General features: G+C 49.1%; 2 protein-coding genes across 9 annotated transcripts in view; one reads left to right on the top strand and one right to left on the bottom strand.

The window, feature by feature from the left end:
• Positions 1-8,691, top strand: part of Oxtr (oxytocin receptor) — a 40,316-nt gene extending 31,625 nt beyond the window's left edge. For all 8 annotated transcript variants that reach the window (XM_076567580.1, XM_076567582.1, XM_042273769.2 and 5 more), the window contains one exon: positions 5,155-8,691. In XM_076567580.1, the coding sequence (XP_076423695.1) occupies positions 5,155-5,402 (248 nt within the window). In that variant the 3' untranslated portion in view covers positions 5,403-8,691. The remainder of the gene's footprint in view (positions 1-5,154) is intronic.
• A 735-nt stretch (positions 8,692-9,426) lies between these two features.
• Cav3 (caveolin 3) lies at positions 9,427-24,855 on the bottom strand. Its single transcript, XM_042273771.2, has 3 exons — positions 24,712-24,855; positions 23,359-23,533; positions 9,427-10,183 (listed from the first exon to the last, which is right to left on the bottom strand). The coding sequence occupies exons 2-3, from the start codon at positions 23,470-23,472 to the stop codon at positions 9,842-9,844; spliced, it is 456 nt and encodes a 151-aa protein (XP_042129705.1). The 5' UTR covers positions 23,473-23,533; positions 24,712-24,855; the 3' UTR covers positions 9,427-9,841.
• Between the last annotated feature and the right edge of the window lie 1,341 nt (positions 24,856-26,196).

The following is a 26,196-nucleotide window of genomic DNA, read 5'->3' as shown; positions in this document are numbered from 1 at the left end:
CAACAGCTGACGGCCATCTTTTATCCTTTACCATCAGCCACAGCAATGGAAGTCTTTTCACACTGGCTTTAAGACCCTTTCCCACTTTCCTTCAGTGTCCAGGTTTGGGAGAGGTCCTGTCTTCCAGACACCTCCCTCCTCAGGGTAGTTTCTCTGGGCTCAGGTCTCCTTCTGTGAACCATGTCTGCTCCCAGGTGACTTTTGTGCATGCCTCCATCCTGGCCTCTGGATCTCTCTTATCTCTGTCCTCATTCCATGATGTCTCTGTCTTCTGGGAAACGTGGCAGGAGACTAGGCTTTCAAGGATCTTGCAATCTGGGATCTCCCTTCAATGAAGTTAGATGTAGGCTGGGTTCCTGGCCTTGGAGCATCTTGACTCACTGAGCATTCCTGAAATGTGGCCACTCCTTTGTCCAGAGGCAACAAGAGCCCCCCCCCCCCCCCCCCCCCCCCCCCCGCTGTGAGCACTGAGCAGCCTGCACTCTGGCAGCTGAAGGGTGAGCTGTGAGTCCTGAAGGGTTGAGACGGCAGCATTCCCCTCTTAAAGAGGTGGGACCACATCATCCTCTTTTCGAATGGGTGAGGCCTCAGCATCCTCTTCCTGAAGGGATGAGACTGCAGCATCCTCTTCTTGTGGGGTGAGACCACAGCATCTTACAGTCTACTAGACTTGCCTAAAGGCAGAGATAGGTCAGTCAGCACCCCTAGACTGAAGATGTGTCCAGCCTTTTGGTTTTTCTGGTCAGCACCCGACCAAGGAGAAAATTGTCTCGGGTTACATGTTTAGATTTCAAGGATGTCCAATTCACAGCCTGCAGGTTTTGAGAACATACATATGTTTATTTTGTGTGACACTGAGACATGGTGTTGTCATTGACAGAGTTCATACTTGTGTAGTGCACTGTCAAGCTTCAAAAAAAAAATTGTGTGGTGTCTTCAGTAAGTTTAAAACTGTGTAGGTCTGCATTCATAGCTTTCCTGGGCTGCATATAGCCTGCGGACAGGCTGTAGCCTGGATGTCCCTGCCAGCTTTCCGTAACTAGTCTGTGTGTTGGGAAAGAAGATAAACACGGGCAGGATCTCAGTGTGGGGGAGCATCGAGGGATGATGTGGGCCTGGACTTCCAGGAGGTAAGGCTGGTACGCAGAAGGGAGAGGGCAGGGCTGCACACGTGCTCACACAGGTGAGTCCTGGCTTATGCCCCAGCTGAAGAAAGTCTTGGCTTTTCCCAGCCATGTAGGTCCCCCAAAGCTGCAGTACAAGGCTGGATATTTCCCGGGCACTGAGAAAAACAGTGAGAGCCAAGGGTGCTTGTGTCCACTGCGAGTGATTTGTTCTGTGGTGGAGCTGAGAGCCCACGTCAAGGTGCGTAAACCTTCCAGAAACTGACGAGCTGGTAGAGTTGGGCACTTTGACCATGCAGGCTTCAGGGTATGGGCCTCTTATGCCAGCACAAGTGTCTTCTCTACGTGTCTCCTGATGTTCTTGGCCCAAGAGCCACGCTCTGGAATCAGTCGGTGACAGACACAGCCATATGGCCGTGGAGCTTCAAGACGCTCAGCTATGGGGTCTTGTGTCTTTGCCCCACCCAGGGTGCTTCACATTCCTAGACACGCCCCAGCCCAGGGAATACAAGCATGCCTGTTTCCTATGCAGGAGGCTAACTCTGTTGGGAATTACTAAAGCAACGTGTGCATGAAGGACGTCCCCATGTTGCAGCAGGGAGGTGATGATGTGGAGGCTGTGCTTGCTGTTGAGGAATTTGAATTCTGAACCACGCTTGTTTGTCAGCCAATCAGTCTCACTACATTCCTAGGAGGAGGAGAGCTTTGGCTTCCCATCTCATGAGGAAACAGAGGTACAGAGATGTTGAGTAACTTCCCCAAGAACACACAGCTCCAAAATATGGAGCCAGATCCTTGTCCAGATCTGTGTGACTCAGAACCAAAGGCACAATTTGATTCTGTTAAGTGTAGTGTGAGGAGGAGCTTCTTTTTGTGGCCCACACTGCCCTAAGTGCATTGCTCTGGGGTCTGCACCCCACTCCGGAGCCCTCAGTATCTACGTTGTTGTTGTTGTTGTTGTTTTTGAGACAGGGTTTCTCTGTGTAGTTTTGGTGCCTGTCCTGGAACTCACTCTGTAGACCAGGCTGGCCTTGAACTCACCGAGCTCCGCCTGGCTCTGCCTCCCGAGTGCTGGGATCTAAGGTGTGCACTACCCCCGCCCAGCTCAGTATCTACCCTTTAACACCTGCCCTTCCTATAGGCATTTCATCAAGGACTGCCTAATTTTTTTCTCTCCATTTGGGGTCAGATGACCAATTTGTTCGGCTTTGGGGTTCAAGGTCTTGTTCACAATTGTTCAACTCTGCCCCTGAAGTGCAAAAGCAGCCATAGAAAACCTGTGAATGGATGGCCATAGATACATTCTAATAAAATTTTATTGATAAACACAGTGCAGGCAGACTTTAGCCCATGAGTCACGGTCTGCTGACTTCTGGGTCCATACTTGGGGAGAAGGATAATGATCCCATTTGGAGGTATCGAAGTCCTCTCCCCGGCACTCACCTCTAGGGACTCTGTATTTGTCCTAGGAACAGGGATATTCTCTCTGTGGTCCACACTGCCTGTGTGCACTTGCTCAGGCAGCCTTGGCTTTGGAGCTGAGATCTGCTAACAGGAGCCTTTTCAGACCACAAGAATGGGAACCTGTTTTCAAAAGGAGCCAGCTCCATTACTTTTGGGTGGAAAGGTGTGGTGTGTGTCCTCGGGTGGGGGAGTCCCCTTCCTTCTCTAACACTCACTCCCCTCCTCTGTAAACCGGGGTGCCGGCCGCTCTAGGAGCTGCACCTTCCTGGGAAGCCATGGACAGAGGTGCTGATCCAGCCTGCCTGCATGGTCTTGCCCCATTGGAGAAGCACCCTGACATGGGCCGACAATGTTTTCGTGCTTCGGTCATTCTGAATGCATAACCATGATGTCAGTGGCTTCAGGTAACCCACCAAGATTATTCAGGGAGAAGATCCATATTCCAAACACCTAGACCCACCGGTGTTTGTCTGGATTTTGGAATATTTGCACATAGGCAATCATCTGTCTTGGGGGTGGGACCTGAGTCTAACCATGAAATTCATACGTGCCACATGTACACTATGCACATGCAGCCCAAAGGGAATTGTACACAGGGTTTTTAGTGCTGTTGGGTTTTGGCTGACATATCACACGAGGTCGGGTGTGGCACTTTCCAATTGGGGAATCACGTCAACACACAAAAACTTTCTAACTTGGGAGCACTTGAAATGCTGGATTTCCTCATCAGGTCTGCTCAGCCTATACTTTGTACTCTACCCAGCCAGGCTGGAGCCTTTGGGTCTGGCTATGAGATTCCCTCTCATTTCATCTCCGTCTTCTCTGGGGCTGATGGTTTGTTTCATTGTGTTTGTTTGGCCTTTATTGATTTTTGCCTCTTTTATGATTTGACCATAGTCTATTTTTAGTCTTGTGGGTGATTTTAACCTTAAGGCATCTCACCACTATTTCGCTTCTTCTTCTCTTTACCCAGGCAAACAGAAGCAAATAGAAAATCCCCTTTCATAAAAATAAGGAATCTGGCTGGGCAGTGGTGGCATATGCCTTTAATTCCAGCACTTGGGAGGCAGAGCCAGGCGGATCTCTGTGAGATCGAGAGTAGCCTGGTCTACAGAGCAAGATCCAGGACAGGCACCAAAACTACACAGAGAAATCCTGTCTCGAAAAACCAAAAAAAAAAAAAAAAAAAAAAGGAATCTGATCATATTGGCTTTTCTTTCTCTGTTGTCCTCTGTTTGTTACTGTTTTTATTTAGGGATTAGATGTTCCAGTTTGGATTTCTGAAAACACTTTTTGCAAGAATCTTTTTTTTTTTTTTGTCTATTGTAGCTTGCTTTTGTGCCAGTGGGCATACTAATGAACTGGATTAGTTGCTCTTAAATTTGGCTGCCATTCAGAACCCCCCGAGGGCCTGTTCCACCACTGCTGAGTGCTTCCCAAGGGCCCGAGAACTTGCATTTCATCCAGGTTTTCAGGAGCTGCTGTGCCCTGGGGTTGCCACTCTGTGAACCCCTCAGGCCTCCCAGTCGCTTCTCTTCCATGGCTGCTGGGGACTTCACTAGCAAGCTTCTGTTCTCTGTACCAAGGTCTTGCCACTCCTGCCTCCCAGGGGAGATCTCTTTCCCAGGTTGAGATCTTGACTTCTGGAGTGAGTTTTGGAAGTGTTTCTGAAAGGTAGAAAAGCGATGTGTGTGTGTGTGTGTGTGTGTGTGTGTGTGTGTGTGTGTGTGTGTGTGTGTTTGTCAGCCCCCATCCTGGGTATTCCCTGGCAAATGGCAGCCAGGCAGAGAATCTTGTCTCACTGTTTATCCCCGCTGGGTTTCTAGAGAAGCACCAAGACTCATCTCTTGTCAGAAACAGTCTCCACTCTTCAGACTTAAGGCTAGTGAAAGAAACCTAGATTTCATTTTTTTTTTTTAATATTCCTTCTGCTTGAAGTCAGTTTGTCTCTTCATTCTGGTGTCCACAGAGCCCAGTGGGGTGCCTGGCATGTGCTCACAGCCACCACCTCTTCCTGGGCACGCCTATGTACCTGGCACTTTTTGAACCGTGCTGGCTTCCAGACAGGATGGGAATTCTCATTGTCCCATGTAAAGATGAAGGAACTGAAGCCCTGGGGAGATATGGTGATTAGATATAGTGATTGGTACTGGCTGGGCTATGCAAACGAGGTCTGGCATCTCCTGGGCACCCGTGTGTTCTTTGGTGTCAGAGTAGCAGGCACTGAGGCATTTGCTGGGTGAAGGATGAAGGAGAAAGTGACGAGATAAATACAGCATCTGCTGAAGGAAAGAGGCCTTCAGTGCCTGGGGAAGCTGGAGGTAAGGGCGAGGATGAGGTAACTTGGGGTTGTACCGAGCCCTAGTTAATTCGGGTAATGGACCCTGAGCAAGGCTATGGAAGAAAGACATGCTGTGCCTGGTTGGTTCCTTGTCTTTCTCTCGTGATCCAGTCTGTGGTACCTGAGATGGCTGTTGCGGGAACAACCATGGCCACTGCAGCAGGCAGGTCTGGGATGGTCCCAGCGTGACCCCTTGTTCTTCTTTCCTCCCGACCCACCCTGCAGCTTCTGCCTTCATCATCGCCATGCTCCTGGCCAGCCTCAACAGCTGCTGCAACCCTTGGATCTACATGCTCTTCACGGGCCACCTCTTCCACGAACTTGTGCAACGCTTCCTCTGCTGCTCTGCCCGTTACCTGAAGGGCAGCCGGCCTGGAGAGACAAGCGTCAGCAAGAAGAGCAACTCATCTACCTTTGTCCTGAGTCGCCGCAGCTCCAGCCAGAGGAGCTGCTCTCAACCATCTTCAGCGTGAGCCCACCACGCCAGCCAGCGGCAGGGGTTATGCGGTCTCCGGTCTGCCCCCTGGTGGCCGTGCATGGAGCTGTATAAGGTGCCTATTGGTGTGCGTCCTTCTATTCCTTGAGGTGGCTAGAGCGTGGGGCATATTCTGTCTTGGGGTTGGGGAAATGTCTCTATGGGAGATGACAGAGTCACTCAGCCATCAGAGGGTTGCCTGGGCTCCCACCTGTGCTTCTATTACCCCAACCGGAATGCTCCTGGGTGGTGGGTGGGCTCTCCTGAACCTGGCTTTCATTCCATTATTATTACTTTTTTTTTTTTTTAACTCGTTTATCCTGGGATCTTGTGAAAGGCAGTAAGCCACGGATTGGTGACCAGTGGGCTGGGACAAGGAATGGGAAATGAGGCCTCAGATGCAGAGTGGTGCTGATTTCCTCATGACCCAAGTTGTGTGGACAGATCTTAGCATCCTCAGGGACCAGTTTGTCGCAGGAAAACACCGGGAAGTGGAGACTGAACTGGGAGGCCACCTGGCTCAGGAAGGCAATGAGAACATGGACTGAAATGCTGAAGAAGCTGATGCTTGATAAACATTTGGGAAAAAAAAATAAATGAGAGCCCTCCAAGACAGACAGGACTGGGGAGAACTGTTTGTACATGACACTGACCCGTTCATTTGAGACCCTAAGGAACACACATGCAGGTAGCCCGTCCCCTCCCCCAACTCTGGAGCTGACAGTTGAATAGCAAGGTTACAGAGTGCCTGATCAATGTAGAAAACTCTTTCATATTTCCTTAGACTTCTGGTGAACAATGGGAAAGTTAACTTAAGAGATTCCATCCTTAAATGTGCCAGAGTGAATAAGGGAGAGTCAGGATTAACAGAGGAAACGTAAGACTTGTGCCCCGAAAGCTGCAAATACCATGGAAGGAAATTAAAGGAGACGAAATAAATGGGGACACCTCATGCTGATGGATCAGAGATGTAATATTGTTGGACAGATTTGATGTAATCCTCATCAAAATCCTAGCTGGCTTCTGCAAAAATTGATAAACTGATCCAAAATTCCAAAGGAAATGGGAATTGGGGTGATTAACATCCTTTGAAATGTGTGGTGGGTGCACAATTTTGAGAGCATATTAAAAATCACTGAACCAGGGGCTGAGGAGATGGCTCACTTAGAGCAGTATTTGCTGAGCAAGGATGAGATGCCCATCATCCATGCAGAAGCCAGGTTCAGTGGCAGGTGTTTGTAACCTCATCCCTGGGGGGTGAGGACACGTGGATCCTAGAGACTTGCTGACCAGCCAGCCTAGGAGACTGATCAATTTGAGGTCCAACAAAAGACTCTCTCTCAAAATAAATAAGTCAATAAAAAATAAGAAAGAGAGTGACAGAGGAAGGCATTTGAAGTCAACCTTTAGTTTCTATAGGTACATATGGATGTACAACACACACACACACACACTCACACTCACACACACACATGCAAGCAGACACTCACACACACATACAATCACTAAACTATATATATTTAAAAATGTGAGAAAAAGAAGTTCACACACTAAGTTCTGGGAACACCAAAATGATGGATGAATTTCTTGGTCTTTTTCTCGAGTGCTGTTTCTCTTGTGACTCACCACAAGAGAAGTGTCTACAGCAGAGGCTGGCTCTATTCTGGCCAGGGAAACGTGGTATCACTCCCATCTGCCTTTAACAAAGGCCCAAGGGATGCTCTGCAGCTGCTGTGTCCCGTTTTCTTTAGAACAGCAATTCCCCAGGAGCCTTAAAGGTTTTGTTTATCCAGTAAGTATGATTTCAAATGTTCTCTCAGCCTTGAGGGCAGGATACAACTCTGTCTCAGAAATACCTTCAGTCATTAATACAGGACACAATTGACTAGTGGTTTTCTGTCTGTGGCTGGTCACTATGTACTCTGAAGCACCTTTGAGATACCCAGACCTAATTATGGACTTACTGAGATATATCAAGGGTACTTCCAAAAAGCCTTGAATCTGCAGATCCACTCTACCACACTCCCATTTCTGAATACATTTTTCTTCTGCCACATTGCAGTGTTTGCCCCCCCCCCCCATGCACACTTAAGTATGAGCTAGCACAGTCTGGTGTTCAGGGAGGAGGGAGCCGTGTGCTGTAGTGCCCATGTTTAATATCTACAATTAAAGGCAAGCTACTTGGCACCAGCTGGAGACAGGAGGCGATGTTATCTTTGGACTCAGAGGCATTGCACAGTGGTCCACCTCATGCATGCAGCGTTACCACCAGCCAGTTCTTTGAGAAGCCAGCAGGATTCTGCTTTGGGGTGTTTGTGCCCATGTTCTAGACTACCCAGGTGGCCTGGGTGCACACTGGCAGTAGGGTTGGGGTCTGTTAGCATCTGCATCTTGAAGATGTCCTTCATCCTTGCTGTTCACTGAGAAGCTGCCATCTTTAGAGCCAACAGGTGTCACCAGGGGTCAAAGAAACAGTAGCTCAGATATTCTGACCAGGGGTACAGTGTTCCGGGGATCCCCAGAGGTGTAAGGTTTTGGACATTGAAACCTCCTGGGGTGCTGTGTCATTCTGTGTGGAATCTCTAGCTGGTACCTTGGGTCTTGTTATGGTCCTGACACCTGTTTCTATGACATAGGTGACGATTGACTTCATCAGGAACATTGGATTGGCACCTCCCATCCCAATCCCACGGGAGAATATTTTCACCAATTCTTGTTATTTTTCCAATCAAAGCCTAGCATCTCTAGGGTTCTAAAACACTCCTCCAACCCTGTGTCCTATGTCCTCCTTCTTCAGACCCCACTCTTGGCATCCCCAATGTCCCTTCCTATTTTCCAACCTGTTTACAATCCATGTTCAGGGCTGGAGGTTGTATTAAATTGGAGCATGCTGCATATTCTGGAATGTTTCATTGTTCTGACCATGAGGAGTTAGTGTGCAAACTGTGAGAGTTATTTAGGCCCTGCAAAAAAAAAAAAAAAAAAAAAATCTACACTTAAAAATCCGTGGTCTCCTTTTGGTACAAATCAGAGTCATCCATTCCGGAAGCACAAAGGGATGTCTGTGCAGCCTGCCTGGATGATGATCCTGGCTTCAACATGTAACTGTTCTGTATTCAATTGCAATGAGATGCCACTTAGCACACAGTGTGAATTCCTTGGTATTCTTCTTCCATGGACTTTGTGTGGTGCCTCCATGTCCCCGCATCTGGTGAGTGATGTGGTCAATCCTGCTTTACCAGCTGCTTCATAAAAGGTGCACTTAATAAACATTTTTTTTTCCTGTATATTTCATTGCCTTTTTCTCCCTCCCCCAAACAGTGACCTCTCATATTAGTTTCCTGGCAGGCTCCAGGGTCACCTGTCTGCTGGTGACAGCCGCATGGGCTGTGGCAGGGGCAAGAAGGGGGGCCTGGCATTCTTCTCTGGAGTCCTAGGTGTGCTCATGTGTTTGTGGGAAGATGGGAGGATCTTGGACCAAACCCTGTGTGGGGTTTGTCAAACCCACCGTGTGCTGTGGTTTAACTGGAGACTTGGGATTCTTTACTGTCGCCTGGAAGGGACCGAGTTCCCAGTGGGGAATGTGTGGAAAGCAATCTGAAAACTCGTGTGTGTTTACACTCTGGGGGAGATGAAGAGGTGTTGCTAGTTCACTCTGTTATTTTCATAACTGACCCAGATACATATGCCCAGGGCCTCAGACACTCATGGCATCTATTAGGGCTGATGGCCACACATGTCACATGGCAAAGCCAGATGTGCTCTGGGCTCAGTGTCTTCTGAGCCAGAGGGGCGATAACAAGATGTTTGAGATTGGGACCTATCTGGGGATGCTTGCCTGCCCTGAGTACTCATTAACAGCCTCCGGGGCAGCAGAAGTCATGTGAAAATAATCTCTTCACATGGGTGAGCCTTATGCCCAGCAAACTTGGTGCTGGCTAATTTGCCCAGGGGTCCAACTGAATTTTCTAGGTTTCAGAACCAGAGAAGGACACACAACCAACTCACGGACACACAAAGCATGGTGTTCCCTGGTGCAGCCGAAACCCTTTATTGCAGCACCCTCCTCATCCAGCAGTCACTGCTTGCTCTCTTTTGCATGAGGAGCCGGGTCACCCTCTAGGGGACTGGCGCTGGTTTGTGGTATTACAGTACATGAGAACGCAAAGCCTTGCGGTAGCTGCCTTTTAACAAAACATCTCCCCCCAGGCAGGCTCGCAGGGGATTGTGGTGGGCTGAGCAGAGCAAGGGGGCCTGTGTTTGCAAACGGGGCTGTCATTTCCTTCTGGCTCCCCTGTCCCGTGTGTTCCTGTCTTGAGGTGAAATTAAAAGGAACCGCAAAAGAATGAGCTCTCAGGCAGCCCACGTGGAGCAGAGCCGTGGTGCTCACCTTTCCCAAATCCCCCTGCCCAGCCTTCCCCATCGCCCAGCCTGGCGTTATCCTTCCCTCCGCAGCGCCACCTTGATGTTGCCGCAGACCTGGCCCAGGGCAATAAAGAGCGGGTTGCAGAAGGTGCGGATACACAGGGAGTAGATGTGGCTGATGCACTGGATCTCGATCAGGTAGCTCTTAATGCAGGGCACCACGGCCCAGATGTGGCAGAAGGAGATGCAGGCGAACAGGAAGCCCCAGAGCAGGGCCAGGGGCACACCCAGCAGTGTAGACAGCAGGCGGTAGCACCAGTACTTGGAGACGGTGAAAGTGGTGTAGCTCACCTTCCACACACCGTCGAAGCTGTAGGTGCCCTCGGGCTCTGCGATCACGTCTTCAAAATCTACCTGCAGGAGCCAGAAGGGGACAGCTCAACTCACAGCCTATGTGGGCTTTTCTAGTGTTCACATACCTGCATCAGACACCCTGGGAGGGAAGCCAGAGAGACGGTTTAGCAGCTAAGAGCACCTGCTGCTCTTACAGAAGACCTGGGTTTGGTTCCCAGCATCCATAAACTGGCTCCCAATCACCCATAACTCCAGTTCCAGGAGATCTGACACCCTCTTCTGAATTTCACATGCCCCAGGCACATAGTGTGTGTGTGTGTGTATACATATATATGTATATATGTATATATATGTATGTGTGTGTATACACACAGGCAAAATATTCATACACATAACTAAAATAAAACTAAACAGATTAAACAAATAACTCTAGGGGTGTCTGTTGAGCTTCAGTAGGTCTTGGTGAGGTCTGGGACTATATCTCTAATGATTGCCCAATATGGATGATAACAGTGGTTCCCAGCCCTGCTAACTTGCCACATACTATAGCAACAAGGTACTCTGAAGCCTGTCCAGCCTCCTCATCCTATGCTTGGGTAAAAGCGTGCTCAGAAGCAGAATAGCTCGTTTAATAAGGCAGGGCTAGAGTCACAGGGCCTGCTCTAGTTTGGATCTGCAGTGGTCCCCAAAGGCTTGGTCACCAAGATGGTACTACTGTGAGATGGTAGAACCTTTAAGAAGTGGGATCTAGAGCGGGGGGTGGGGGGGGTGGGGTGTCAGGGCATTTGAAATGTGCCCTGGAGGGCACACTGGGAGCTCTGGTCTTCTTCATTGTTCTTACTCCCTGGCCATCAGGAACAGTTTGGCTTCACCATGTGTTCCTACCATGTTGTACTTATCTTACCACAGTACTGAAAGCAGCCAACTGACTATGGACTGTACCTGTACAGCTGTGAGTATAATGAACCTTTCTATACACTGCTTATTTCAGGTGTTTGTCATCGAGATGGAAAGATGACACCACCAGGTGTTTTTTTTTTTTTTTTTAACTTGACACAAGCTAGAGTCATTTGGGAAGACGGAAACTCTATTGAAAAAATGTCCCCACCAGACAGGCCGGTGGTGCATTTTCTTAATTAGCGATTGCTGTGGGAGGGCCCAGCCCATTGTGGGTGGTGCCATGCCTGGGAGGTGGTACTGGGGTGTATAAGAAGGCAGGCTGAGCGAGCTTTGGGAAGCAAACCAGTAAAGTGTTTGTCTTAGTTAGGGTTTCAATTGCTGTGACGAGACACCATGACCACAGCAACTCTTATAAAGGAAAACATTTAATTGTGAGTGGCTTAGAGTTTCAGAGGTTTAGTCCATTATTATCATGGTGGGATATGGTGGCGTGCAGGCAGACATGGTGCTGGAGAAGGAGCTGACAGTGGAGAAGGGGCTAGCTACATCTTGATCCTGCAGGTAACAGGAAGTGAACTGAGACACTGGGTGTGGCTTGAACGTAGGAGGTCTCAAAGGCCACCTCCACAATGACACATCTCCTCCAACAAGGTCAAACAAAGCCACACCTCCTAATAATGCCACTCCCTATGAGATTATGGGGGCCAATTACATTCAGACTACTAGTGTTCCTCTATGGCCTCTGCTTCAGTTCCTGCCTCCAGGTTCCTATACTTGAATTCCTGTCCTGACTTCCCTCACTGATGAAGTGTGACCTGAGAACTGTAAGCTGAAATAAACCCTATCATCCACAAGTTGCTTTGACCACAGTGTTTCATTACAGCAACATAAATCCTAACTAGGACACACACATCCTATTATTTAGGGGTCCCAAAGAAGTTTGGCAGCCAGGAGCTAGAGTGAGGCTCAGCTGGTAGAGCATTGGCCTAGCATACGCAAAGCCCTGGGTTCAATCCTTAGCACCACACAGACCATGTAATTCCAGAACTTGAGAGGTGGGGGCAAGAGGATCAGGAGTTCAAGGTCATCCTCAACTATACAGAGTGATTAAGGACAGCTTGGGTTATATCAGTCCCTGTTTCAAAACAAAACCCAAAAACACAAAAAGAAGTTGGATGGTCATTTATTCTGCAGAGATTTATGGCTCAGCTGTAGACATGTCATAAGCTCTGGTCCTCATGAGCTAATGTGGGCAGTAAGTGCTGTGTTAAGCTGGAGGTTGAGCCTGGGTACTTCTAAGGGGTATTTAACTCAGACTATGTATGGAGCTTCCTGGGGGTAGCTGGTGTCTGAAGGCTATGAGGTGGGCAGGGGGGTTGTAGGTTGGAAAAGAGCATGTGGGCTGAAAGAACAGAAGCTTCTAGAAGCCAGTGAGCTACACAGTGTGCACTCAGGAGATATAGGTGCTTCCTGAAGGTCAATGCAAGCAAGGATCAGTGTGGTGCTCGAGAGGAGATGTGGGGAGACTTCACTACCATGGGCCCTTCAATGGTGGTGGGCAGTGCTCAGCTGAATCTGGGTTTTGAGCAGATTGCTGAGTCATTGCAGCTGGGCAGTAGGAGCACCAGGGTGAGCATGGATGTGGAGGTCAGTGAGAACCTGGTGATACCTGTTTTTCAGTAGTAGCTGTGAGTTGGAAAGATGGACAGGTATGGGAGCTACTGGTCCATTGCTATATACACTCAGCTTAGAACTGGCATCTTTACTTCTGGTTTATGTGGAGCAAAAATTGAGAGTTTCTATGTCTTCAGGGACCTCCCAAAGTTTAGAATCCCAGAAGCTAGGCTAGAGGGCCCTTCCAACCTAACATGGGTCCATTCCCCACCCTCACCTCTCTTAGAGGCTTTTCCAACCTCCATGGTGGCCAAGACCCTTCCTGAGAGGATCTCCTGGGGTAGCTTGTAGAGAGACCCACATGGCCTCAGGAACTCTGCCAGCAAAGAGGCATTTGGGCTGAGGTTTGCTTCTCTGACTTTGTCACATCTGGTTCCTCTCCACTGTCCTCCTTGCCCAACCTATCCTTGTCCCACCTCCCTTTCATGCGACAGTCCTGAGTAGAGGGCTCCCTGATGACAGGCTTGCCATTCCTCATCACCTTACTGGGGGAGCATAGAGGCCCAGAAGTGGGGGCTCTGGCTTGGACCAGGACCAGGTTCAACCCAGGCATCCTGACTAATCCAGTGTCTTCCCACTAGCACAGCTGGAGTCAGATCCCAAGGTACATCTGGCTTTGCTGCAGCCCTCAGGGAGGGTGACCACTCCCAGTGAGATCTAGCCCCTGGTAGGCAGAGAAACCTATTCCAGGACAGAACCATAGTTCTTTATCTTTACCGCCCATCCAGATCTGAGGGCCGTCAGTCACTGCAGCCCAGCCTGCCCCTTTATTTCAGCAACTTCCTCCATCTCACACTTTTCCTGGTTGGGTCTGGCTCCCAAGTGGCTGCTGCGCTTTGGACCCTGCATAAGCTGTTATTGGCTGGACGAGCCAGTCAGGTTTGTGAGTTTTTCTGGGCTGCATTTTCCTTGCCTTGTTTTGTAGCAGTTGTCAGAGGATTAAATAAACCAAGACATGCGAAAACTGAGAACACTGGCTAGCACTGAGTGGCGGGGTTAGGAATGGCTAGCTCCTGCTAGAGTGTGGATCTGAGATGTCCTCTAAGGGAACATGTGTTAAAGCCATGGTCCCAGGGTGGCACTCCTGGGAGACCAAAGAACCTTTGAGCTGGTGCCTAGCGGAAGGTTGTTAGACCCTAGGTGGTGTGACCTTAAAGGCGACTTTGTCCCTTCCTCTTCACCTTTCAGTTCCCTACCATGAGGTGAACGGCTTGCTCCAACATGTGTTTTCGGCCATGATGGACTGCCTCATCATCGAGTCAAAGCAATGGGGCCCTCTGTCATGGACTGAGACATCTAAAACTTTGAGTCCAAACCAAGCTGCACTCTTTGTAGGTTGGACATCTTGGGGACCTGATACACGGAAGCCGGCGGAACAGCTGTTGATGGAGGCAGAGGCTGGAGTAGAGTGCATTCCTCAGTAAAGAGCTAGCCACGCCTATAATTCCAACCTCAGGGAGGCTGAGACAGGAGAATTGCTGTAAGTTTGGTGAGAACCTGGATTACATAGCGAGTTGCAGGTCAGTCTGTCTATAGTGTGAGATCCTGTCTCAAACAAACAAACAAACAAACAAACAAACAAACAAACAAACAAACACACCAAGATAAAAAAACTAGGAATCTAGGGTCCAAAGGTGGGCTTGTGTGTCAGTGCAGCTGCTGACCAAATGGGTGGGTTTGACATGACTATCTGTCTATCATCTATCTACCCATCTAATTGTCTCTCTGCTATCCATTATCCCATCCATCTTCTACCCAGCCACCCATCTACCCACTTCTCTATCTCTATTCATTCATTAATCTCCCTTCCTGTTTGTCTATCCACATGTCCACCTATCTGTCCTCTTTTCTTCTTAGCTAGCCATGGTCCATCTGTTCTTCCACAGAAACAAATACTTATTGAGCACTTAGTGCTCAGTACTCAATATCTACCACACTGTAGGTGCTCATTAATGATAAGTACTTATTCAAATGCTCTTAAGTTCCTATAAAATATGTCTCAGAAGTTCTGCTGAGATTCCAGATCATGAAGAGGGATTCTCCTGCTGACCCCATCAAACCGTGTATACCTCTCATTGACAGCTGATAATGGATGGGATTCTTTCTCTCTTTTTCTGCTTATAGTGCTTGTCCCTTCCGTGAAGATCTCTCTGTTGTGTTTTTTAATTACCATTCCTTCCCAGAAACCATTGGCATCCACACTCGAGTTATTTCCTAGGATCATCTTCGAGGGCTGGATGTGTGGCAACTGGTCTCTTTTCTTTGAAATAGCAACATGCTGTTGGAGGGCTGGGCTGTGCTGTGCTGGAAGGAGGCAGCTGCTCCCCTAAATTAAATCTGAGAACTGAGAGCATTCTGGTCACCACTGCTGGTCTGGAGAGCCATTCATAAAAAGTGTTCCTAAGTGTCCCTCAGCAGTTGGCCATGGCAGTGCATCAAGTGCACTGTGATTTCATTTCCTATTTCTTTTCCAGCAGCGGAAGGAGGAAGGCTTTTTCTTGGGGCTGAGGAAGCCTCAGAGCCACCTATGTGGAGGGTGGGAAGGGAAGATTGGCACTCTTTTGGCCTGTGTCTTCTTCTCTGGCATAGTTATTTTTGGAGTACCAAGAAAGCCAGTTGGGTAATTGGCACAGGCCAGCACAGCCCCTGCAGTCACTGAGAGGGTTGGGGAGGTGTAGGACCACTGGGCTGCCTAAGGATGACAGGGGTGGTGGGGAGGACAGCACCTACCCCTGTCAAAATTCTGCCCCCACGCAGAATTCCACATGACTGAATCCTTGGTCATCCAGGGTCAGGCCAATTCAGATAAGGTATTTAAGAGAAGGGGAGGTGGTGCTGGGATTCCAGCTTCCATTTGGCTGTTGAGTTATGGTGTGATTCAAGGTGCCATGCTTTTCTCCTCTGGGAGTCTAGTTATTTGCTGTGTTGAACTCTACAAGAGAGGATAGACACAGTTCTCAGCATAGCATCAGCTTGGGAGGCAGAAGACAGGAGCAAGCAGCTTAGTGTAGCTGGGTCCTGGTGTCCTGGCCTGCTTGCTGTCTTGCTATGTAAAGGGTGGCCATTCAGTCCCAGAAGGTCAGTACAGAAGCTGACTTGGTGCTGGAAATAGTCATAGAGATTCAATGCAGCCATTTCATGACCACTGAATAATAATCTTGAGGATTTATACTACAAATCCACTTTTCATTTTATATTTCTGATCATTAATATTTACTATGTCTTACAAAAGTCTTGCTGGACAACAGACTGGGATGATCACAGTAGGACCGACCCTTACCCACACAGTCTGAACAGCACTGATGTATAAAATTATAAGGTAAAATGAGATGATAGCTGCCAAAACAGTCTTAAAAGATGGATGAGATTTACTTCTTTCATTAGAAATGATACTAGCAGATTTCTGTGTGATCTGGGGTGACCATGATAACACCCACAATGCATTTGGGCTCTACTGATCATCTCTGCCCAGGCATCTTATACTAGTCATTTCTGAGGGTGTTTAAGGGCCAAGCAGAAGGCAACCCAAGTCAGACAGACAGCGAAGCTTGTGCCTGAATCTCCTCTGCGTGCTTCTTGTCCGGGGTCATCGCATGGGCTGGGGGCCTTGTCCAGCACTGCTCCAGGGATGGACCTGACTGGGGTGGTAAGGCAATGGAGAAAAGACAGACACAGATAGACAGACAGAAAGCCGGGGCCAGGGGGACTGAGCTCTCGGGTGGAGAAATCACAGCACCCTGGAAGATCAGCATATTTATTATATAGAGTTGAACAGAGAAGCGAGGTTATTGCATAAAGCTGAACAAAGAGGCAGGATTTATGGTATGGAGTTAGATCAAGGAGCCTGGTTTAACTGATCTTTGTAGGAGCAGTCTCTATGGGAGAGCAGTGAGTATCCGGAGGAAGAAAGCTATGTGGACACTTTCTGCACACATTATCAACATCCTCACGCAGACTAGAGCGGGAGGTTTTGCCATTTACCTCTGACCCTCACTGTTCTTCCATGGGTCTGAGGCTCTGGGGCCTTCTTCCTTTGACTTGACTGTTCCTATTTCAATAGCACACATTCACTCAGGACTTCACTCACTCCAGGCTTTCTCCATTCTCTACAGCTGGATACCCCAGCAGGAGCTGAAGCTCAGAACACAGTGCAGGAGGTCGTCAGGTATTACCAGTAGCTTGGGCTGAGAGCATCCAACAGGGCTACTCAGAGAACCCTTGCTGGAACACAAAGGGACGTGTGTTTGTGTAAAGGACCAGGGAAGAGACCAAAACAGGGCCCCAGGCAGTGAGAATGAGACTGGCTAGCAGGGCCCCACTGTCCTCCCAGTGCGGGTTTTGGCATGTAGCCTCTTGCTGGCTCCTTCCGGCATCTCTCTTGCCCTCTCAGCTAGTGCCTTTGGTGAGGATGGTGCAGGTGGGGTAGGGAGTGGTGGAAATGCCTTGGCTGGAGCCCTAGACTGTGTACTAGCTTTTGGCTGCAGGCTAGCAAGTCTCCTCAAATAACCTTCAATGAGTCACAACTCTTTGTATCTATGTCCGTGGGTGGTCTTGTCCCATCTCAAGCCTGAGCTTGTCATGTGACTCATTTTAACTACCAGAATGTGACACAGAGAGTATTGGGCCAGCTCCAAACTGAACACCAGGAAGTCCTGGCACCTTCTGCTTTGGGGACTTCTGAGTCACCATTTTTTTTTTTTTTTTTTTTTTTTTTTTGTGGCTTACTTTTATACCTTGCTCTAGAAGCCAGTGGTGCTAAGTGTGTATTATAACCCACTCTTTTAGAAATAGTCCTAAAACTCTGAGTTAGAGACTCAGGCATCCCAACATCCAACTGAGTCCTGCCCTCTGTCTCTACCTGTGTCCTAGAATAGCACAGAACCTTCTTGAATGGTCCAGCTCAGAAGAGCCTCCAAGTGATGTCAGCCCTCGACTACAATCTGACTGAAGCTGTAGGGCATGTCCCTAGAGAGAGGAGAACTGCCCAACCAACTCTACAAAGCCACAGACTGGTGGGGTGATGGATTGCACAGCAGTTGATTACTGATAAAAGTGTGTCCCTGGGGAAAGCACCCTGGGTCCCAGGTTCATTTTCTAGAAGCTGGGGTAGGGGCTTGTTTGCTGATGTCAAAAATGAAAGCACCAGACATTCTCTGCCTTGGTAAAGACTTCTGATGGCAGAACACAGGGAACTGTGTTTTAGCAAGCTAAATCCTGAAAAGGAGACCACATTTTGAAAGGTCTAGACCAGCTGTTCTCACCCTGTAGGTGGTGACCCTTTTTGGGAGTTGAATGACTCTTTCACAGGGGTTGCCTAAGACCATTAGAAAACATGGATATTTACATTATGATTCATAACAGTAACAAACTTATAGTTTTATAGTCATGAAGTAGTAACAAAATAATTTTATGCTTGGGGTCACCACAACATGAAGAACTGTATTAAAGGGTCACAGCATTAAGAAGGTTAGGAACCACTGCTCTAGACCAACATAGTCTCTGTATCACTAAGTGAGGATCCCTCTATATTAGTTCCATACAGCTTTGTGTGTGTTCATATGTATGCATGCATATGTGTGTGTGTGTATGGAGGCCAGAGGCCAACACTGAATCTTCCTCAGTTGCTTCTCCACTTCATGTCCCCGAGACAGTCTCTCACCTGAAACTCACCTTTCCAGCCAGCCTGGCTAGCCTGCAAGGCTCAGGGGTGTTTTCACCTCGCCCAGCCCCGGTGCTAGGGTCACAGGCACATACAGCCTTGCCTGACTTTTTATGTGGGTCCTTGGGAACTAAAGTCAGGTCCTCATGCTTGGGCAGCAAGCGCTCTTCTGACTGAGTCATCTCCCTAGAGCCCATGTCGTCATTTTGAGAGGAACTTTACAGAGGGCAAGGCACAGGAAGGAAGTGCCAGTGAGGACTGAGTGAACCATGATCCAGCCTCAACAAGCATTTCTGCTTTCTCACCCACAAATTCTCTTTTGGGTGCTTTGGGCTTTCCTCATTGGATGGTTCAGTATTCTCCAGCAGCCAGAATAGAAAAGAGGCTCTATTTGTGGTACCAATTCTGACTAGCTGGTGGGGCTTGGCTTCCTGGAAAAGTACTGTGATCCATTAGTAATGTCTGCATGCACACAGGCAGGGGTGGTGACAACACCTGCCTCTCACGTTCACCAACTCCATCAATATTCTTCCTACAACTGTGAAAAGCCTGCATAGCACTGCTCACTCCACTCATCTTTTAAGAATGCCTGTTCTTCATTTAAAATTTTTCTCATTTTAAAACGTCCACTTGGGGTATCGTTTTGCCATGAAGATGGCTCCTGATTTTCCCAGGCACAAGTCACTTTTCTCCTCCCCTAACCTTCCAGGACACTTCATTTGACACAAGCTTATGGCATTTGGCACCTTCCCCTATACCGGCTCCTTAGTCTAGTTTCATCGGCAAGGCTTGGATTCTTCCCAAGGGGAAGCATTGGGTCAGCTTTATTACTGCGCAGTGTGTCCCAGCTCCACCAAAGCTCGAAGTGGGACTTTGAGGGAAGTGGTAGATGGCTGGCTCCTCTCAGTGCTTCTTGGCCTTAGCTGAGAAGCAGAAGGTGCCATTGGAAGGAGGAGGGTCTTTTGTGGCAGGTGTGAATTGGAAGCAGGTGGAGAATTCAGGTACATCTATCTGCTGCTCTTTCTTTGGGGCTGACTTGAGGCACTCAAGGAGGGGGAGATAAAGTTGCCGCTTCAGGACTTATTAGTGCCCATGTGTGGGCCAGTGAGGAAAGGACTTGGAATCAGCCATGAGCCTTCTCAGAAGTGACTCCAGTGGCTGGGGTAGGCTGGTGGGGTTTCTAGGCATGCATGGGGAAGGCTGCTAGAGTCTCTACAACTGAGTCTTCAGGAGGTGCCATCATGTGGGGGCACATGTACTAGTGAGCCCAGTGGTCCCAAAGCCTGGGATGTGGTGCGCATCCAGCTCCCACCATATCCTCTATGTCAGCATGGTGCCTGGCATGCAGCAGGTACTCAGTGACTTGTGGGGGTCCACAGCAGGAATGGGTAAGGGAAGAGAATGAAGAGCCCTCTTCCCAATTCCTCAGCTGTCATCTCTCATGACTTTTACTCAGCCAGGGGCCTGACCCGAGTATGAGAGACTAGTTCAAGTCTAGTGGGTGTATAGGTTCCATTTTGATCAGACTCTCTCTTTCCAGCCCGGGTTCAAGGGCAGCTCCACTAGGAAGTGCCTCCCTGTGCTGGGGCTCCCCTGGTGGCTCTGTCTCCTTTCTCTCTTGGGTTTTACTGTGTGAAATCTGGCAGCTGATTGCAGAGGGAAGTATATGTCCCTCTTCTCTACCCAAAAGAATTTTTCAAGACACTCAGCAAGCTTAGTGTCTTAGCTGCCGCCAGAAATGGGGACCACAGCTGGCGCTTCCCGGATTCTGTCCTTGCCATTCATCCTAGCACACAAGGACCCTGCTGACATGTGAGAACACCCTGGCAGAGGCCACTCAGCATGATGCTGTGGCCTTCTGTGCCTTCGGCCTTGGCCTCTGTCTTATCTCTCTGTCCTCCCCTCTCACCTGCCATCCATCCTTGTCTTGTTTCTTTCCCAGGTGATGACAGGGACCCAGGCAGTAGAAGGCTGTCCTGTTCTGACAGCCTACTCCCACCCTTCAGACAGTCAGCTCTCTCTCCCCCTCTTTAAAAAACAACAACAACAAAAAAAAACAAAACAAAACAACAACAACAAAAAAAACAAATACACAGTCCTGAAGACTGTATGTGGAGAACCTGTGTGTGGTATTTATCTCCTGAAATTCTCCCGGTTCTGTATTTCTAAATGTTTCATTTCTGGCTCATTAAAAATGAAGGAAAGGAAATGCCAGACAGCTTCCCAAAGCAGATGATGACCAAACAATGTAAGTTAATTTCCTCTGGACGAAACTATTTGTGCATCTTTGATGTAGTCTTTAGGAGCTATTTGAATGGGGACCAGGGATGCCAAAGAGGACACCCCTCTGTCTCAGAAAAACTACAGAAAGCAGGGTATCTACGCCGCTGTCTCTGTCTCTTTCTTTGGATCATAGTCTGGACCCAGGGGTTGACGCCACCTTCCTCTTGGTTCAGTAGAATCCGAGTCCCCTCTGCACTTGATATCCCTCATAGCCTCCCCGAGAAACTGTGCTTTCCCATACTTCTCATCCTCACCCCTAGTGGCTCACCAAGGACTCCAGAGGGCTCAGTTTTCCAGCCTTCTGGACTGGAAGCTGCTTGAGGACTCTGTTTAGTTCCAATTAACTATATACTTCCTGGGAGTGGGGACCATGCTACACACCTTCAAATCCCTCATCTCCTTCAGCCCACACATGACATTTCTGCTGCTCAGAGCTGTCTGAGGTTCATTTACCTGATGGAGGTAAATGGTACTGTTTGCAATGCCACAGGAGGTTCAGAAGCTTGGGTGACATGTCCAGTGTCTTCATTTTGGGGGAGTCTGGAGTTGAAACTAGGCAGTTCAGTGGGACCACTCTATGGAAATCATGACTGCTACACTTCTCTAGTATTTTGAAGCTGGAATTTTTTGCTTTGTATGTCTCCCATGGAGTTCCATCTTTACCTTTAGTGCCTTACGTCAATAAAACACAACACTGTGAGCTGTTAGAGAGGTCAGTCCCAGGGAAAGGACAGAGAGGCTTCCTTCAGGAGTCAGGAAAGTCTTTCTGGAGGAGGTGACATTTGGTAGTGGCCTTGAAGTCTGAGTAGGCTGGAGTGAAGGCAAGCACTTCTGCCCAAGATATGGGGACATGCTCTGTGGGACTGGCATGGGGAGTCACCAGGCAGAACAAACGGGGAAGTGGCTTATGTTGGGTGTGGATAGGCACATGAGAAGTTTCACCACATAGAAGGAACTGTCCTGAAGGAGGCCAGCTCAGGCCATGCCTTTGAATGAACCCTTGGTTGTGTTACCAAAATCTGTGGCTCATATGACCCCAGGTCTCTAAATTCTGTGTCATCATAATCACAATATAAAAAGAGAGATGCATTGTTGGGTGGTGGTGGCGCATGCCTTTGATCCTCCCACTCAAGGTAGAGGCAGACAGATCTCTGTGAGTTCAAGGCCAGCCTGGTCTACAAATTGAGTTCCAGGACAGCCAGCGCTACATAGAGAAACCCTGTCTCAAAAAAACAAAAACAAAAAACAAAGAGGGGGCAGCTTCACTGTTGGAAAACTTAAGGATGTCTGGCACCATTTGAGCATATGAATCAGTTTTCAATGTTACATCTTATGAACCAAATATGGAGCATGCATTTCTGAGAAAAATCTGGAGTCCACACTGAGGTGTGTCCTCAGCATAAGATAGACATAAAATTCTAGAAACATATATATAGCCTTTTACGCAGCTTAGATGTTGAGATGCTACAATTCTGGATATAGAGTTTAATAAAAACATAAAAATTAATTAAAAAATGAACAAATTAACTAGTGTGTGTGTGTGTGTGTGTGTGTGTGTTCATGTATATATGTGCATGCACTTTGGTGTGTGTGTGGAAGTCAGAGGGCTTGCAGGAATCTGTTCTCTCCTTCTACTACATAGGTTCTCGGGACTGAACTCTGGTCCTCAGGTTTGGCAGTGGGTATCCTTATCCACTGAGCCATCCTGTCAGCCTCATAGAAATCAATTTCTGCTGTTAGATTTTTTTTTCTTTTTTTGAAAGTGACTACTAGAAAAAGTTTAAATTTCAGAGCAGGTGGGTGCACTGGCCATCTTGGTACTGTCCGTTTAGTTTTTCTGTCAGCCTGGCTTGACTCTTGTCTAATCTTACAAAACTACACGTGTAAGACTAAACCACAGCGACTGTCATACCAAAACGGCACCATGCCTACCATCGTGTACAGGGCACAGCAGCTGGTAAGGAGTGGCTGCCGTGCTGTTGATGGTTTTACAGTTTGCAGTAGCCGGTAGAAGGCTCACACCGCACCTGTAATTCTACAGGCAGCTCTGGCCCGTGCTTCTCAGTCCTTAGTCGGGAAACGCAGCCCCTCTGGGGACTCTGAGGCTGGTGGCTGGGACTTCGCTCCGAGGGAGACCCCTCTGGCTTTTAAGTGGAGATCGAATTGTGGGGACCCAAGGCTCGTGACTTGAGTGTTTCCTTCCAGGCACCTGCTGAGAGGCCTTCGCCTGGTCCTGGTCACTAGGCCCGCGGTGAGGCAGGGAGCTAGGCTGAGGCAGGGGACTGGAGGGATGGCCTATAGGTCCCGGTGTGCCAGAGGGACAAATGCTAGGCATTGCTGTACAGCAACTCGTGCCTCTTGGAGGGGCCACCGGTGAAGTTGCCCTCAGATTAACCCCAAGCCCACTATGGAGACAGCCTAAGTGCGGCTGGCATGGTAGAGCAACCCACTTGGCCTGGTTCTGAATTTTCCCAGCGATTCCTCCTGGGCCGGGGGCCAGAGCCAAGGGCAGGCACTTGGAGCTACTAGTAAGAAGGCATTTTTGGTGTCTTCCCCTCAGCCCCATCACGCATGTGGCAGAAGTTTTTTTTCTTGCCTTCTAAGGCCTCTACAGATTTGCCTGTTCACTGGGGTTTGAAGAAGGCAGTATCTAGGGGCTTTGGGGAGGCTGACCTCAGTGTGTGAGGACCATGATGTCCTGCTCGGGCACAGAACCTACCTTCACAATATCCTCATTGATGTTCTTGGGGTCGCGGTTCACCAAGTCAATCTCCTTGCAGTGAATGTCCTTGATGATCCGTGCCTCCAGATCAGAGTGCTCTTCGGTCATCATCGTGGGGCTGGGGCACCTTCAGGAGGAGGTCCGAGCCTTGTAGCCGGTGCCGTTGACAGTCCTGGGGCAGAAGGACCAAGCTTGGGGTCTCCAGACCGGTGCCCCTGGAGGCTAAATAGGCCCCACCCAGCATGCCGGCTGACAGCTGCCCTGCATAACTTCAGCGGGCCTCTGGTTAAAGCCGCCGGTGGCAGGCCTCCAAGCTAAAATTAAGACTGGATGGCAGAGCGCTCCTTAAAGGGGGCTGTGCTGGCCATTGGCCTCACGCGAGCGGAGACCTGGCATTCCCTGCCGTCCACCAGGGCCTGGCCTTCCCGGTACTCTGTGGAGGCGGGCTGAGCAACTCTCCTGGAGTCCCTGGAATTTGTCCGCTGAGTACTCAGGCTCCTCCCAGAATCAGCTGCCCATTGGAGAAGGGAGGTGGGCTCTGTCCCAGCCCTGTCTCTTGCTAGCTGCTAAGTGACCTTGGCACGTGTCCCTTCTCTGGGCCACCAGGACCCTAACTGGGAATAGGGATAATATAAGGAACAGATAATAACCATCAAGAGCCCTCCCATCCTGGAGGGGAGGAGATTGGCTTTGTGGGGGATTCTGCAGGGTGAACTGGAAATGTCTGGTAGATTCTCCTTAGATTAGTGACTGGCTGTGGTGGCCAAACACTGTATATTTGTTGTTTTATTATTTAAAAATTTAAAATCATATTCTCTGTCTCTGTCTGTCTGTCTTTCTCTCTCTCTCTGAGCAAGTGAGCAGTCCACAGCATACATGTAGGGTCAGAGGACAGCCAGAAGGAATTTGTTCTCTCTTTCTGCTGTGTGGGTCCTGGGACTGAATTAATGTCGCCAGGCTTGGTGGCAAGCTCCTTTACCTGCCAAGCCATCTCTCTAGACCCAATGTTTAGCACCTCCCCCCCCCCACGCCCTCCCGGGGCGGGGACTGAACTCAGGTCCTCTTGCTTGCACATCAAGCCCTTTATGGGCCGAGCCATCTCCCCGCTCCCAGTTCACCCTGATTGTCAGTTTAACTGGATCGAGACACTTAGGGGATGAGGAGAGCACAACCCTGGAACTGACCGCGAGGGCGTTTCTACAGAGGAATCCACCCATGGATTCAGAATTGAAGCAGATGATCTGAAGGGGGTGGAACTGCGGAAGGCGGGGTCTAGTAGGAGGAAGTGGGTCCCTGGGAGCCGCCTGCCTTTGAAGGGCATACCTTGTCCCGGTCCCTTCCTTTACTCACCTCTACTTCCTGTCTCCTGTGATGTGGGCTGTTTTGCTCTGCCATGATGGATATGCCATGGATCGAGAGAGGCTTCCTCCTGCTTTCCTCTAACCCCAACAGCCACAACAGTCTGGCTTTTTGTGTGTGTGCTCCAGAAGGAAGAATCCACACCAGGGCGCAGGTAGGGCCGGCACACAGTCAAGGTTTATTTTTAGCACCCTAAGTGCTAAAAGAGAAAAGAGCACCCTGAAGAGCCTCTAGTGCCAGCACTTGTAAGTCTTGTCCTACCATTTCTCCTCCTCTGCCTAGCCCTGGAGTGGTCCAGGTGGTCCCTTTCCTACAATCGATGGAGGCTTTTTAGCCATCCTCACCCACAATCCAACCTGTTACAGGGAAATCAGGACTGTGTATGAAGGTGTAGGTGCCTGTAGAGTCGAGAAGTTTATTACAGAAAGGGCATCCGTGTCTTTCACGAGCTCCTCAGGGAGGCTCTGAACGCTGGCTGGAACCTGCCTGAGGTTGGCCTTGTTGGTTTTCTTTAGTTAGCTTGGCTGTTGTGGACCCAGTTACAAACCTCTTCTTTATCTTCCCCGGTGTCCCTGCGCTTGCCATTGTCGCAGGCATTTTCTCTAACATTTGTTCTAAGTGTAACAGACTAAGCCTCGGAAGAGTGAGCTAATGATGGTCTGAAGCTGTCTTTGTTCTGATTTGACACAGAAGAGTCTAACATCTTGGCCCCGCTCTTCCATGCCTTGGAGCAGGTCTGTGGTTTTCCCCTGAAAGGGGAGTCAGTGGAGTACAGGTTGGTGTGGGCTTGGGGATGAGACATGAAGAGGGGAACACTGGATGAGGGTGTTGTTCCATTTTCTATGTGCCTGGGTTGCTACCTTCAAATGGCCCTGGTTCTAGCCTTCAGGCTGTCCATCTACCAGTGAGGTGCCCCCTTCAGACACTTTCTCAGGCCATCTTACAATTTGGCTGTGGCTTCAAACTGCAGCATATGGAGGACGACAATTTTGAATCCTGGAGGCCAAGGGCTGTGGGTTGCTTATCCAATCATCTACACATTCATTCAGGATTTAAGAGCTGGGGATAAAGTTCTTGATCAAGTTTTGTCTTGCCTCAAGGGCCTGGGCTAGGATGGAATGATTGGAAGCTGATGGACTCCTGGGCAGTGTGGCAAGTGATATAAATTAGACGTGGTTTATAGACAAGTCTACGGGATGTGGTGTTTTCCCTGATGCCCTCCAGAAAGTTTTCCTGGTAAGTGGCTGTAGACTTAGGCATTCGAGGGTGAGTAGGAGCCTGTCACAGAAAACTCTTTAAATAGAACAACCATGGCTTCAGAGGGGTGTGAAGTGGCACATTGAGAAGCATGGACTGACAAGATAACAGGGTGCCTGGGACCAGAGATGGGTAGGTGATAAGGGATGGGAACAGGCTGCATCCTCAGTGTGAAGCATCCCAGGTGTCTTGCAGAAGAACACACACTTATATCTAGAG

Source organism: Peromyscus maniculatus, chromosome 3 (assembly GCF_049852395.1).
Source record: "Peromyscus maniculatus bairdii isolate BWxNUB_F1_BW_parent chromosome 3, HU_Pman_BW_mat_3.1, whole genome shotgun sequence".
Taxonomy (NCBI): domain Eukaryota; kingdom Metazoa; phylum Chordata; class Mammalia; order Rodentia; family Cricetidae; genus Peromyscus; species Peromyscus maniculatus.
This window is presented reverse-complemented; position numbering and strand designations above follow the sequence as displayed.